The sequence below is a fragment of the Amblyomma americanum genome, chromosome 6 (assembly GCF_052857255.1).
Source record: "Amblyomma americanum isolate KBUSLIRL-KWMA chromosome 6, ASM5285725v1, whole genome shotgun sequence".
NCBI lineage: Eukaryota > Metazoa > Arthropoda > Arachnida > Ixodida > Ixodidae > Amblyomma > Amblyomma americanum.
This window is the reverse complement of record NC_135502.1, coordinates 38,698,321-38,714,107: the sequence shown is the minus strand read 5'-3', so window position 1 is coordinate 38,714,107 and position 15,787 is coordinate 38,698,321. Positions and strand designations below refer to the sequence as shown.

The 15,787-nt window shown below is 41.2% G+C and overlaps 1 protein-coding gene across 7 annotated transcripts in view; it reads left to right on the top strand.

Moving 5' to 3' along the window:
* LOC144136638 (protein capicua homolog) overlaps positions 1–15,787 on the top strand; it is an 82,200-nt gene that overhangs the window by 19,233 nt on the left and 47,180 nt on the right. For 5 of the 7 annotated variants that reach the window (XM_077669143.1, XM_077669146.1, XM_077669149.1 and 2 more), the window contains 4 exons: positions 7,158–7,253; positions 12,510–12,659; positions 14,295–14,431; positions 15,074–15,259. In XM_077669143.1, coding sequence (XP_077525269.1) covers positions 7,158–7,253; positions 12,510–12,659; positions 14,295–14,431; positions 15,074–15,259 — 569 coding nt within the window. The remainder of the gene's footprint in view (positions 1–7,157; positions 7,254–12,509; positions 12,660–14,294; positions 14,432–15,073; positions 15,260–15,787) is intronic. The other 2 variants (XM_077669148.1, XM_077669147.1) reach the window with 1 other exon arrangement.

Below are 15,787 nucleotides of genomic sequence, written 5' to 3'. Positions count from 1 at the left end.
GAGTAAATGTTGTCGCAGTGTAAAAAACGAAGGCAGATAGGTGTTTCACAGTCGCAGAAGTGCTGCACAGTAGTTCTTAATGCGTGTGGCAAATTTATCAATATAAATGAGAACAAGATATCGTTTTATTCACAGTGCAACCTGTAATTTCCATATTGTTTAGAAAACAATGTGCAAAAAAAAAATAGAGCATTTTATGCCCTGCACGAAAGTTAGTGATTGTAGCAAATTATCTTTGGCTACAAATGACCTGCTAAAGCCCAAATTATGGGACCATTTGTGGAATAACCCAATTCATACTTTAATTTCAGGTCACAAAAATATCACTTGATTTTTACCCCCTGAATTCCAGAAAAAATGAAGCCCCGAACAAAGGGCTTTAATCGCTGGGAAGACGTGCTTGCATACTGTGGTCAGGGGACGAAACGCATATGCCAAGCTTGTAGCGCACGGAGCATGCCTAAAGAGGCACTAATTCATCTTGCATGGCCTGGCATGTGACAACTTCATTGTACAGAGAACTCTGGAGAGTTGTTCAACTGTTGCTCATTCTTAGCCACAGGCGAAAGAGCATGGAGCAGGGATTCTGCATGAATCAGCAATTTGCTGTTGGACTGAAAAGCAGCAGTTACATAAACAGTGTTATCTTGGTGAAGAATTTGAAGTTTTGAGGGAAGAGCAAAAAATTGGAACCAGGGCTATCGCTGAGTTGAACGTTTCAGCAAGCACTTATGCTGATAACTCATAAGTGCTAATGATTTTGCATCAGTAATTAACGTGAGACGTGGGTCTTAATAACGAAAATTTTTGTTATAGATATTGTAATGAATTTGTATGTATATGTATTTCTTGCTGTTTTCAAATATGATTAGTTTCAGCATAACTGAAGCCTAATTGGGTCACTTCTTATAGCTCGTTAAGACACTTTCCCTCGGTATTTTTGGTTACAGTTCAAATGGAGCTATAGCCAAAGGCCTGCCATGCAAAGCTATGGCTATCTATATTGGTAATGTTGTTACTGTGGTACATCATCTTATAAAAATGTGACTTCTGTACGGCTAGTCATGTTGACAAAAAACACGAAGTGTTAAAAAGTCTAATTTGAAGCGCGTGCGCCAACTATTCGGGGGTTGTTGTAAAGACCTTAAAAAATGGTGGAATGCAGACGTTGCACGAGGATTTCACAGTAGGGAGTAATAATACCAGGATCTAGGGAAGAGCGGCAGCTTTCGAACAAGGCTAAGATGGCAGCCTTTGGGGACCCAGTTGCGGAAAGCAACGGGTATGAAGTTCAGCTGCATTTTGCGCCGAAATCTACATTTCAGTGCTTCGTAGGCATCAAATGTATTCATTTTTAGTAGCTGGAGGTCGAATTAATAAGCTTTGAGAAATTATAAATACATGCTTTAGAGTATATTGAACCTAAACATACTAAAAATAAAAAAGAAAGTAAAGCTTTTATGAAAGCTGAGGCTGAAAAGCTACTTAGTTTGCGTGCCTTCATTGTGTAACATAATTTATATTTGTGATGTATACAAAATGATGTTTTGGTAAACCACCGTGTTTGTTAGTCTTGGGAAACCTTTGAATTTTTTTGCTCAAAGCCAGCTTGAACCCGGTTCACGGTTGCGTTGTCCCTGTTATTTTTTCTTTCCTAAATGACTGGGCATGGTTGAGCTGCGAAGTGTCATTCAGATCGAACGTGAACTGAAGTGCCTGCACGTATTCAGTAGTGGGTGATTTTTAACGACATTGTGTAAAATTCCTCTGTTTCATTGTGACAGCACAATTCATGCATGAGGTAGTGTAATAAGTAGGTGCATGGTTTGTTTATTTTCATTGTGCATATACACATAATGAGCCCTATTCGTGGCCCCAACCTGTTCTTTGTTGTCATTACACTTCGGTCCCTGCCCTGTGGTCTCCTCAGTCACATTCTGTAGTGCTTGCGTTCATAGCAAACCCAACAAAACTGCATAATGGGCTCAGTCGGTGTTAGAAACGAGCGCCAGGAATGGGACACAAGAAAGAAAGCACATCATCTCCAGTAGCCATTCTTTTTTTTGTGCTGTTCCTTACGTTGGCTTCTCACAACCTGGCTAAAAACTGTTGAACTAGATTGATTGTTTACCTGGTATCTTGGCCTTCCAGTAATTCAGTGGTTGCGCAGTATGTGCTGGATCTTATTTCTGCAATAGGTGCACATAATAGATGCAGGTGGTTGTTTTAAAGGGTCCAGGACCAACACATGTTGCATGCGTTGCACTCGTGCCTTACTTACGATGGTCAGTACAGAGCCCAGCAGGTGCAGGCCAAATTGATTGGTTCTTTAAGATGGGACTTCACAGAAGCCAAAGGCTGCATATCATTGAGTGCATCAGTGATGGAGATGTGCATGGAGGTGGGCCTCTTCTTCATTATCTGATAGCTTGTTCTTGCTTGCCCTTAACATAGAGGAGACATTTAGCAGTGTGTTTTGCATAATATAACATTCACTTACAGCGATTGCCTCTTTGCTTCCCCTGAATAAATGAAAGGACCAATCTGTGACACTAGAGTACAGAACTTTGCAGGCTTACAAGTAGTGCACGATCTGTTGGCAAGATAATGAAGTGTCCCTCAACCTCTTCGTTTGTTCTTTTCATGAGCGGTTTACTTCATCAGCCACGGATAACACCAGGGCTCCTTCCTCTGTGAACTTGTTCTTTAGTGGCTGAACGTATCGATGGATAATAGTTAATTTAGATTGATTTGAATATTCGAGTCAGTTTCAGGGCAAACTAGTCTGAGGTTTTGGCGAGAAGCATTCTAGACATGCTGCCCGTAATTGTATGAAGTATAATTATTACCGAATATTTCGCTTAAACTTTCCCACCTGAAATTCCATTAAAAAAAAATGCTGTGCAGAGAAAGAAAAGTAGAACATGCCTCGGAGCTTTCAGTTTCCTTTTGCAGCAGACTGTGCTGCTGTTCTTTTCTCGGTATTAGGTCCGTCGTCTTAAGACAGGCAGCACTTGTGTACATGAGGTGTGCTTCATATCATGGCTGACATTTCTGGCGTTCAATGTGTCGTGGCTCCGCTGGCAGGACAAAGACGCAGCTGCGGCTCTTTTCGAATGCCAAAGGAGCAGCGCCTGTTATGTCGCACGCTGCAGATTCAGGATTGCAGCTTGGTCGGAAAGTGCGCAATGCCTTGCCTTTTCCCTTTTACCCAGCTTTCGGAAGTCACGGCTTCTGCATACCTTGGTCACGGTCAGTACAGGTCACACCTGTTTAGTTGTGTGTTTTGACCCTCAAGCATGCAGTCTAGCAAAGTCGAGCGCACAGCCACTTGCTCTGGAATTGTTGCAGAGGCTGCTAGCCTTTCTTTTGTTCGTCTAGTTACGAAATGTCTGATGCTTGGTCTCTGTGGGCTGCAGAGTGTATGCAAGTATCTGCTTTTTGTTAGTTTCTCTCTATTGTTCAGAGGTCTGCCCTCATGTTAGGTTTGCTCGAGTATTGACTGCTGTCTACATCTAGTGTTCACACTTGTCAAGTTGCGCCAGAAAAGTAGCCTCATAGCAAAACTGCATTTGAGAATATGTCTTGTCGGCTGTGCAAATTATTGCCAATCTCTAACTGTTTCGTTTGGACATTTAATTTGATTTGCCAGCCTAGGTGGACCAGCAAAGCAAGTCATTGTTATGTTTGTCAGTAGATTTCTCACGTGTCAAAGCTGCACTGTAGATAAGGGCTATGAGGCATGCTGTAGTGGGGGACTTTGGATTAATTTTCTGCTGCCTTGTGTTCTTTATGTGCATCAAAATCTTGGCATTTTTGCATTTTGCCTCCATCGAAATACAACTGGGGTTGAGCTTGCTGTCACTTCAGCTCCCAAGTCAACTACCATAGCCACTGAGCTGCCACAGCAAGTATATTTGTGCAAGGTTTAAAAAAAGTGGGTACCAGAGGTAGTCATATATTTGAGATCACCCAAGGCAAAATGAGCGAGTAACTGTGACCTTTTGCTTATGGTTATGCCTGCTCTGACAGTTTGCAGTAAATTACGAGTCCTCTTGACTGCTTCTGTATGATATGTTTAGTATGCCATTCTTCTGTCTAGTCATTTTTTTTTCCCTTTCACAGTATTCCAGTGAAGATAGAGTGAAAAGGTGTTCAGTGCACGAAGAAGAAAATTTGTTCTCTGGTTTCGTCCTTACTGTTTTACAGCATATGATGTACTTCATTAATGTGCGCATGTCACTTCATTAATTGAGCTATGTGTCTGATTGCTGATGGCATTTACATGAGTCACCATCTCATTATATTATGGCAATTAAGAATTATTGTATAAGTCTTTTTAATGGCTTATTGGGATGCATATGCCTCCTCTAATATACCTGTCAAGTGTCTCATTTGAGCCGGTACCAAATTGATTGAACACTTTCAGTTATACATCAGCCAACCTATTCAGCCAAGTCATCACTCTTCTCAGTTTTTGCGCTGTTCAAGTGATGCAAAACCATCTTTGGCTCTGTCGGCTTTCCCGGTCTATAGCAGAACATTATTAGAACTTTTTTTTTTTTCAATTGACACCAGAAAACAGTGCCAATACTGAGAAACCTGACCTCATCATCCCATTAAATATTTAACAAAATGGAACAGCATAAGCCTGCGCCTAGCAGGGGGCTTATTTGGCCAAGTTTTTTCGTTGTTTGAAAAGAAACATTAAATGACATTTGGTGTTTTCCTTTCTCTGATGATCTAGCAAAGCAGTGGCCTTCACTCACATCTGTGGTGCTTTCCAGCTGCTTGCCCTATGGAGTCGTGGCGATAGTGTTGTATCCGTGCTTGAAATTCTTTTATGGAGGTCCTAATGCCTAACAAAGAGTAGATCTGCCAGGCATCCATGGATAGGTACTGAAATAAAGTATTGGGTAAAGCTACAAGCTTAGCCGTAAGCATCATGCACACTGGTTTTAGTACCGTGGCTTATTCAACCATGTGTACAAAAATGCAACATACAGGAGTGGAGACATTTTCGCATCCTCTGGTGCAGTGTGATAGCGCCTCACATTATTTGAATTGCTCAGACTCGCTTACAGGTTGGTGTCATCAGGTGGCCAAAAAGATGGCCTCTCATGTTTCTTTCGGTGCAGATATTTGCTGCATTTCATGTAGGCAACATTGTGCAGTAGTACAGATATTTCAAATCTCGGTGTTTGTGTGCAAGGCCTGCATGCATGCTGGCATGCAGTTGCTCCAGGCCGTTAACAGCACTGTTATTTTATTTGCATGTGTTTCGAGCACCATATTGCAGACTTTCTTTAGATTCTGCATTCGTATATTCAGCATACAGTTGTGTTCATAATATTGCTGGGCACACCTCGGTGATTAAATTCATCTCGTGCCATACCTAGCGGAAATTAGGAGGTACTTTATACATATGCTAGTAAATGCCTCTTGTGCTCTCGTGTATGACCTTTTCAGGCACGAATATGCTCTAGTAATGAAAAAAATCTTATATTTTTTGTGTGTGTATATTTGAACCCCGTTACAAAAAACATGAATGGCTCGTAAGCTTTAGGAATTTACGCCCTCCGAACATTGCTGCACTCACAGGTTTGCAGTCTTATTCCTCCTCTGAAACACATTTGTGCCCAAATAATTATTTTCCTTATTATCCAAAGCTGTTATCACAACAAGAACTCAGGTACAGCGTCTTTTACTAAAACATTTTCACCAGATCAGAGCAAAAAGAAGTGACAGCGCCAAATAGCAATACATAGGCATAGGACTTCACAACGTCAGTCTATATTTCTTGGTCTGGAAAAGCAATTCCTTTTTTGGCACCTGAAATGCTTCTGCCGTCCTGTCTAGCAGAAGTTTCAAATATAGCCGGTATAACTGGCTTTGTGAAAACCGTAGATAGAGAAAAATTTTGAAGTCACATGCATAAACGTAGGCTTCATGCCACAAAGGGATAAGCCCAAGAACTCTTTTGATATTGTCTCTACTGAATGCAGTAGAAAAGTTTGAATGCCAAAGCATGCTCTGCATTATTTTGGCTGCACCTGTACCTCATAGAAATGTCGCAGGGTAGGGGTGTGCAGATCAGCTTTTGACTTGGAAAGAACTTGTACGGTGCAATAGATGGGGGGGGGGGGGGGGGGGGGGGGGAATGAATGTGTATTAGCATTTGTACCACAGTGGGCTAGGCAGTAAGAGTGTTGCGGTGGATGTCTGCTGAAGTCAAGTGACAGTCATCTTGGGTAGTGAGGCTGTTAGGAGAAAAAGGAAAGGCACTGTATCTGGCTCACTCATGGGAAGCACGCTTTGTTAGTTGAGGGCTCCAGATTAATTTCAACCACCTTGGGTTCTTGACTTGCACCAACACTGCACAGCAGAGGGGCATGTCTGCATTTAACCCTATCCGTTTGCATGAATTCAACTTGTTGTTGGTTATCATTGCGCAAGGAGCAAAGAGATATGTTTTAAAATAGTGACACGCTATGGTTTGTTGTCAATGATGAGTTTTTCCGGACACACTCTCTCGCTGTTTGTTTTCGAGCGTAATCCCTACCTACACCATAAAGCTTTCTTGCTTTTTTTTACTATGAGCTTGCATTTCATTTGCTTTTACATTGTGATCTGAATCCGGAGAGCACCATTTACTTTTGACAGTATGGCTGGCAAGTGTGACCAAGGCACGCCAACTTCATGTTGCCACATTGCAACACGGTGGAAGTCACGAATGAGCTAAGCTGTAAAATTAGTTGTACATTATTTTTCTTGGTACCACCCAAGACAGATGAAAAACCGGCCTTAACTGTATATTACTGGTAACTTCTGGCTACATCTCTTGGGTCTTCCATAGGATAAGTACGTGCTTACTCAGCAGCAACAAGCATGCTAACTTGATGAGTTTATATTTACTGCTGCAGTGAACTTTTAATGTTTCGAATGTTCACCACCTTTTGTCCTGGTGTTAAAGTCAGTGCTTCTTGAAATTTGTCCTTGAGTCAGTTATAATGCTTATACGATTAAGCCTAATTTCTACATGAACATCCACATGTCCTCCTCGTATGTTTAAAGTGTTAAAAGGTAAATAGAGATCACGGCGGGCCAGCTCTCTATGAAAAGCCTACATTTTTTTTCTGCCTACATTGCTCCTGCAGCGCTGGCTTTCACTGGATTGGAACGCCGACAAAGAAGCAGCTGTTTTTCCGAGGAAGAAAGGAGACCGACAGGCTGTTATTTGGCTGTGACGACAAGTTAGTGTCTCATCTTACAGCTATTGCAGTAGTTTTTTCGTCCTTTTAGGGCGCCGTGCTGACTTAGTCTTTACAGGTTATGCTTTATTCATACACATCTAGAGCTTACAATAGAAGGGAGCAATGTTAAAGGGATATTCAGTTTGGGACAAGTCCACATACTGATATATTTGAAACAAAAATGGTACAGAATGTAGACTGTCAGCTGCAGGACCGAAAATCTGAGGAATGCATAAGTCCATGTGAACTCAAGAACATTTTGTGTAGTTTTACTTACTTTTGGCACCTTTCTCGTATTAAAAAGACCTTTTGTATTCTCGACCTATTCCATGTTTATTGTGCATTTTTGTTTGCCTTTTATCTTAAAATAACACAAGTTCTAGTCTGGCCACCAAAAAGTTTCTCCCCTACTATCATCCCTGGCAGTGTTGGATAGTAAATGAATGACTGCATGCATGAACACATCAAAATGAAATTGATTGTGGGTACAAGAGTGGGACAAGGCATGACAACACGAGCCATGTGTTATTGTATCTTGTCTCATTTTTATGCTGTATTCCTGGGAGCGTTATTATGAATCATTTAATTTAGCCTGTGAAAGCATTTTAGTGCAGCACTTTTAGTTGCCACCTTGCCTACTTCATGCACTCTAAAACACACAAATAATGCCAACAGCAAGCCCCCAACCCCCTTCCTTTTTTTTTTTTTTTCATTTTATGAACTCTGTAAGGGCTGAGTCAGCCTTGTGATACTTTTCTGGAGGCCATTGGTTCTTTCCCATCATGGAGTGCAGCCAGGGTATAGATTCCATTATCTCATGCACTTGCTACTGCAGCCAGCACCCATGCTTTTTGGGGGCATCATTTTGGTAATTTTGCTTGATTGAATGATTCTAGCACCATGTTAATTTGGTTATAGCCTGGCACGTGTCCTGTTCGTATGTGTTGTGTTTCTAGGCAAAAGTCTCTTACTATTCATCCTATCCTATCTTTGGAAGGCCACGGGGCCATGTTAGTTCATGCTACACTTTAAATCAACAGCCTCTAGGGGGGACGTGTCATTTAAAACTGTTTTCTTTATTTATACATCAAATATAATTGAATTCGGCAGAGATCTGCAAAAGTTTATGGTGATTTTAGAAGTGCATTTTTTATTGCGCTACGTGTTATAGTTGCTCAGTAATTACGATTTACACCCTCATAAAGTCATCCCCAGGGCATTAAATAGTTAAGGAGAATGTGCACAAGCTTTTATGTCAGCATATTCATGAAGCCTTGTTGTGTGCAATAAAGCTGTTAGTTGTTTTTTGACGTGAACAATACTCGCATGCATATTAGCAAGAAAACGTTTCTTACAAAAATAACTTTCAAAAACTATTGCAAGTGTACATAGAAAAATGGAGAGCTTTATTGCACTCTTCAGCATCTCAGGATTCATGCACGAAAGACAGAATCATTTTATTGGCAGTCATTGCAAAATGGCAAAGGGATGAGTGATAGCAGTCGCAGAAGTGAAAACTGAGAAAATCAACCTTGAAGTTTATATCCCCTTGTTGGCCCCATTATTCGGCTCCTATGCTTTTGCTTTTGGTCCAGAATTATAGCATTTCAACCAGCTGGAGCACTCATCTCTCATCTTCATGTTTGTGCTAAGGTTGTCGGAGGCTCGCGAATTCTCAATACGTTGGTACATTCAAAAGAACAATTTACTTTCAATTTTCGATGGTCCCACATAAAAAAGTGCCCTTTTTTTATTTGTGCTGTCTGTTTCACTATAATTTTTCATTACAATACAGATGAAGACCAAATGATTACAAATGAAAACAAACTCAGAAATAAAAAAAATTCACCCAAGTGACGAATCTACTTGCCACATTCTTCCTTTAAAGCTCCTGCCTGTAAAAATTTCTCATATACAAAATTCTCATTGAAGGGCTTCATGAAAGTGCGGTCTGTACTCTAAGGTTTAGTACACCAGCTTTTGTGCATTCTAAATATAAAAAAAAGCAAGCTTTTTCAGCTGAAAGTGAGTTTGAGTTGGACAAGTTTTGGGAATTGTTTTTTTGCCTTTCTGCAGATCTTCCGAGTTTCATATTTTTCATCAATTGTGTGAATTTCACGCTGATTTTAAAAAGCCATTGCTTTTTGGTACATAGCAAGGAGAGCTTTTTATTCTGGAAATCTTATGCATTGCACATTTGAGTATGCTGGTAGTAATGCTTTTGAGATTAAAGGGGTAACTTTCAACAAGCTTCTGAGTCTGAGAGAGGTGTCGTTAATGTGTGGTTGACATCTTTCATGATTAAGTAAAAACTGAAGCAATGCCGGGCTCTCGCTATTTCTGGGTTTGAGCCAGTTAAAAAGGATTAACTGAAAAAAACAAAACTAGAATGAATTCAGTCATTTAATTTGTCCTTTAAAGGCCTGGAGGCATTACATAAGGGACAGCATGCATATAAGTTGGGGGTTGTAGCAGAACAAAAGGTGAAGACACAGGCAAAGAAAGGAAAATAATATACAGCCTAAGAGTAAAAATAAAAAAGAATGCAAAAGCAGGCTTTCAACAAATTCAGAACAAGGGACAGTTGACACTGCAACATTGCTGAGGTTATAAAAACTTACTAGCCAGCCTGTCGTGGAATATGTGGCATGGAATCGGAATAAATTGTTTCATTATACGAGCACAGTACAGAAAATGCACACAAGGGCATTTAATCTATTTTTGTTGATCTAAGTTCTGTTAAAAAATATAGAATAGGCTTTTCACAGTCTTTCTTTAATTTCAGTGTGATGAACGAAATTTCCATATTGCATGTGCCTTATGGGGGGGTGTCAGTCTTGAAAATGGTGTTGTATTTATGTCTCGTATGATATTTATATTGTATAACTGCATATTTTCTTCAGTCAGCAAATGGCTGCATTTCTTCTGTAGGTACAGGGCTTCAAGTAAGGTTGAGGAACTCGTCATTTTTCGTAGGGGTCCTTGCCTCTCCACTGCACATGACCAGCTGACGCACGGTATAGAAGTGGCAAAGCATTCCGTCCTAGTACTCTAAAGAGAGATTTTCCTAATTGTTAAGTTCGTTTCTCCGTAGTGCACTTTGCCCAACTATTGGCCCCATTAACCAGAAGTTGGACAAAAATGAAATGCTGATGACTTGTTCTTGTGCCTGAGACCATGGTGTACTCAGTGAAATGACATAAAGGGAGGACAACTTAATGCAGTTGTTCTCATTAAAAATCGGTTCTTTTGCTCTTTCTGGGTATGTTAAAATATGTCCGGCAGCAAAAGACCCGTTTATCACCAAGGAAATTAGGATTTTAAAAAAATCTTCCCACCAGTCGATTCAAACGTATGACATCCTTACCGGAAAAGGACAGGTTGCCACCGTTTTGAAGCGACTGGCAGTGTAGCGTAGCCTCTCGGATCCACACACGAAAATCGGTGTCGACGCACGCATTTCACTCGTTAAATGGGCCGGTTGTGACGACACCTTCGTTTCATTTTTTGTTTTTGTTTTTTTTCTACCGTATAAAAGCTTGTTGGTACAAGCCAACTTCAGTTCATCCTCTGCACCCCTTTAACATATGCTAAGTCGCGAAAGGCACAAATAGGTGCCTATATTTCCAGCTTGAAAAACTGCCTGTTCCGCCATTAGTTGGGCAAAGTGCATTGCGAAGAAATCAGCGCAAGAGTTAGTAACGTCTCTAATATAGGCATGAAATAAACAGAAGGGACAGACTGGAGGCTGAGCACGTACATGCTGATGGCATCCCACTTGCAGCAGGCTTACAGCATTTGTAGGGTGTACAGATGTTTGGGCTTGTTGGCTTTTCATCCTGAAACAGCCAGTGCTAACACACAGGGCTCTAACGAAAAGGAAGCGTGTGCAGCGCTGGTCCAGTGCTATGTACAATGTTTCTATCCTTGCTGTCCATTCTGTGGAGTGGTCCTAAGCTTGCCATGTACGATCAGCGTCATATGAAATGCAAACAAGGCAAGTGAAATGGGAACAGCAAAATGAGATTTCAGTTGAGAGAGACTGAACAGTGGCACACTTGATTTTTACTTTGATGGTGCAAAAACAGCTGCTGTATTTTTTTCCCCAACCACCGATATCCTTGTGTTTGTGTTCCAGTTATCTTGTTCACATTTTATTTGCCACTGACAGGACATGCAGGGTGTTACAGTTAACTTATGCCAAGCTTTGAAAAGATGTGTGGCCTCTGAAGATTCGACTGTGCAGGGTTATAGGTAGTCATCTTGATTGGATTAGCTTATTTTTAAATGTTCCTGATTCGCAAATTGACCGTGGTGAATTAGCTAACTTTTTATTGTTACCTCTAGCATGGATTTTTCAGTGTAAAAGTTGGGTAGTAAGTATAGAAATGCCCATTTCAGTTGTTTGCTCCAAAGTGACTTTAGCATAGTTCTTTTTCTTTGAGTTTAAAATACAGCCTGCAAGATTTAAATATTGTTACATGGCTGTGCTCTCTTGCGGTGTGGTGTTAGCACCCTTAAATGTGCCTGAATTGAAGAAAATTGTTATGCAAAGCCTCAGGGAATGCACAAGCCACCGGTTGCAGGCCACTGGACACCCTCTATAGTGCACCCCAACTTGCAAAAATTGAGACCAAAAAAATTGTGGAGTAGTTTTGCAATATTATATTATCTAAGGTGCGTTTATGAATAATACAGTCTTCTTGGTTTTCTAGTTCAGTGTGCGGTGTTAATAGTGAAAAAAATGTGACCCATAAATAGCCATAAATTTGACGTTTCTACAGCTTGAAATGCATATCTTTTTATAACAATCATTTTTAATAACCAAAAAACAGTTGCAGTGCAGTGTTCAAACTGCAAATAGTGAATATTACTGCTCAGCACACTTTCTGTTACAAGTTCCAGCAATTTGCCTTTTCTGTGGTGTTAAGTTTTTCATTACCTTTTTGGTTGTATATAGATTGCTGCTGTGTGACATTTCAGTGGATCATACTTGACTTCGAGGATTTTCTTCCCATCTCTGAATGGGTTTGACTCATCCAGGTGGGCTGACAGTCAAGACCTTGTTTGCTTTCCTCAATGTACAAGTTATTTTTGATGAGCAGTGTTAATCATTCTGATGAGCGCCAATAGCATATTGATGCTGCACATTGCAAGTCACTCAGTCAGAAAATGCCATAGCTCACATTGAAATGCTTCTCAGAGGCCCAGTCTGTTTCAGTTGAGTGGGGTGTGATATGGTGTTGTACCTTTCAGGCTGGAGTGATGGCAAGCCAATTCCTGTCTTTCCGTGGCACTCCCTTGTTCCTTTCCTGGGCACCCACCCATCGCCACCCAGCAGCGCCCCGCCCACCGTGACTACTGCCCCTGTGCCTCCAGACAGCAGCACGCAACAGTCCAGCAGTGGTGAGGAACATTTCTACACATCATATGCGCTGGTCGTATTTTACAAGGCTGTTTATGAGTACAGCAAAAGGGGTTTTACGCCTTCTTTGGATGCATCCTTTTTCTTAAACTCTTGTCATATGGGCAAATTTAGTATCACTTTAGTGATACTAGCCTTTGCACTAGCCTTTGTTTGGTCCAAGCACACTTCACACTGTGCGTAGCCTCAATACTGATATCTAGGGATTTGAAATAAGCATGCCTGAAAATAAATGTGGAAGTGAGTTATAAAACATATACTCATCTTTCTACTACAAGCTGTTTCTAAGCTCGCAGTAAGTATGTTAAGCACATGCAACACATTTTCCATGTTTTGTTCGAGGGTATGCTTCGTGTTCCCCCTACTTGTCTCAACTTGTAACACTTTATTTTGATGTCAGTAGAGCTGTGGAAAATTTTTTAATTTGCCGAAGATGGCCTCTTAAGAGCCCTTTAGTTATGAAAAAGTAATATCTGTTGTAAATTTTAGCGAGTATGAAGTTTGCCGAATTTTGTTGAAGTCGACATCAGTGAACTCTCCTTCTCCATGTAGTGCTGTGCCGCCAGAGTAGCACTTTACAAAGTGAAGTACACTTACTAGAAATGGCACAAAATTTGCCTGTCTGACACCTGTATGTTCTTCACTTAGGGTCGCTTTACATCTTACGAACAAAGTAGACTCTCTTAGAGCTTCCAATACTACCCACTTACTGCGGTATAGTACATCATTATTTTTCAACACCTTCTTGCTAGTGAAATATCTTTGAAGTTAGGAACAACTACCATTTTTGTTTTGCTTTTCGAAGGTCTATTTCAAGTGGTTTTCACATAGGACAACACCATTTTTGGCTAGAGTAAGACATGAGCTAGTTCAAAGAGCAGGGCTAACAAGTTGTAGCATCACCACATAAATTTATGTGCATGTCAGAAATGTGTACCAAATTTATCTAGTGACCCTCATGTAACAGTGTCCAACAGGAACATAAGGGCCTTACTGCCATTCTCCCACCAGCAGAGGCTCACTACATGATGCGTTTCTTAACCTTTCTGGGCAGCTTGATAGAGGCTCTGAAACACCTTTATGCTGATAATGAATGCCTTGGATTCAATAGAGCACCTTTGTGAGCGACATTGTACTCGAAGAATTTTCATAACTGCTTTATAAAATGAGAGAATGCAAGTATATAATGTCTAGCTTTTTCAGTATCCGTGAATTTCAGTTCTCTCGTTTGCATGCAAAAAACCTTGCACGTGATGGAAGCTGTGGGTATTCTGAAGACTTCTGAGTGCTGCAACTGGCCAACCTCTTGTGTTATTGATATCTCCATTTCGTAGGGTTGCGCAGCTAATGGGAAAAAAAAAATGTTGTTTTAAGCTGTTTCCAAAGTTGTGAAGCCTCAACAGGGCTAAAAGGCATTCCAAACTGATGCCCTTTATTGGATAATAAAAGAAAAAATAGTGGCTGAGTGCCTTCTTCATCTTTCTTTTTTAATTTTTTTTTTTAGTACAGAGAAGGGCTCTACTGGTGTCAGTTTCAATAAAACGGAACTTTGGCCACTTTCCATTGCTGGCCTTTTTGGTTGTAGTGAAATGTGTTGTTGGGCTGATGTGTTGCAGGGAACGATCAGGAAGAAGGGGACGACGACGTGTTTGACACCACTGATTCACCTACGGCAATAGTTGTCCCTTCTGCCAAGCGAAGAACGCAATCACTTGGTGCACTTCCAAAGGATGACCCAAAGAGTCCACGAAAGGTGTGTTTTTCACCTCCCGTGTGAGCTGCTTTAAGTGGTGAAGTGTGTGCATGTACTTCTATGCCATCTTCCAGTATTTGGATGTCAGTAGCTGTGTTCTTCATACTGGATATTTACTGCTGCCAATTGTCCTCAGCCGCATAATTATGTCATGGCCGAGCAGAATGCAAGAGGCTGCTTGGTGTCATTACTACTCATCGTTGCGAGCAGTCTTGAAGCATGGTTGCTTCTTGTACATTGAAACTTTCATAATTTCACGTGACTTATTTCCTACGGTCTCTGAGTTTTACAAGTTGACTTAAAATTTGGGATCAACACACATGAAGCAGTTTGCCTTGCATGCCATCGGTATCTATGACATGTCTCCGCAAAGTAAGCAACTCACAAATTGCATACATGCGAAGTACACAGAAGTTTGGTTAATGTTCCCAATCTCTTTTTCTTAGCTTGTGTGCTCTTCCAATTTTGGTACACTGCACCACCTCCCAGTGCACCTCACTGTGCTTTTGCTCCTTGGAGATGGGCATCGTGATTGCCGACATGTTCAGATTTCCGGCTAAGCACTTAGTTTTGTCACGCTGTTGGCCTCGTCTCAAAGCCATGCATTAGTATGCCACTCATTGCAGTGCCATTCTCACGCAGGCCAAGGAGAAGGAGCACATCCGGCGGCCTATGAATGCATTCATGATCTTCAGCAAACGGCACCGGGCGTTAGTGCACAAGCGTCACCCCAACCAGGACAACCGGACAGTCAGCAAAATTCTTGGCGAGTGGTGGTACGCGCTGAACCCCTCCGAGAAGCAGCAGTACCACGACCTCGCCTTCAAGGTCTGGCTATGCGGCTGCTTGGCATCGTACACCTGTTTGATGCATGCTCGCTCAACATTCTGTACTCACAGGTGTTGCCAGTGCGTGCTTTTCTCCCTTGATGTACTGAGTGAGAATATTCAGTAGAGGAAGCTCCTCCCTTCAAAGACAGGCGCAGACTCTCGACTTGATTTTATTCAGTCGCGAGTGTTGTGTTTTATTTTGGTTTGTTTTTGTGATGTGTTTTTCATGTTTGTGTTGCGCAGTCCCTTGCTTAACATCATCACAGTTTAGTTGTGAAAACAGCTGTCGTTGTCAATACTTGCATTTCATTGGGATTTTCTAAAAGTTTCATTTTCAGCAAAAATAGCCTCTTTGTATTTAGAATGCAATAATCTCCCTATACAGTCCAACTTGAGATCGTCCTGAATGTCCCTTCAGGATACGGGATTGCTCTTGTCATGCGATTTGCAAAAGGTTGCAGTGTTTTAATGATAAAAGACACAAATGCTTCTTAGGTTAAATTCTTCCATTTGAACTGTAACCCAA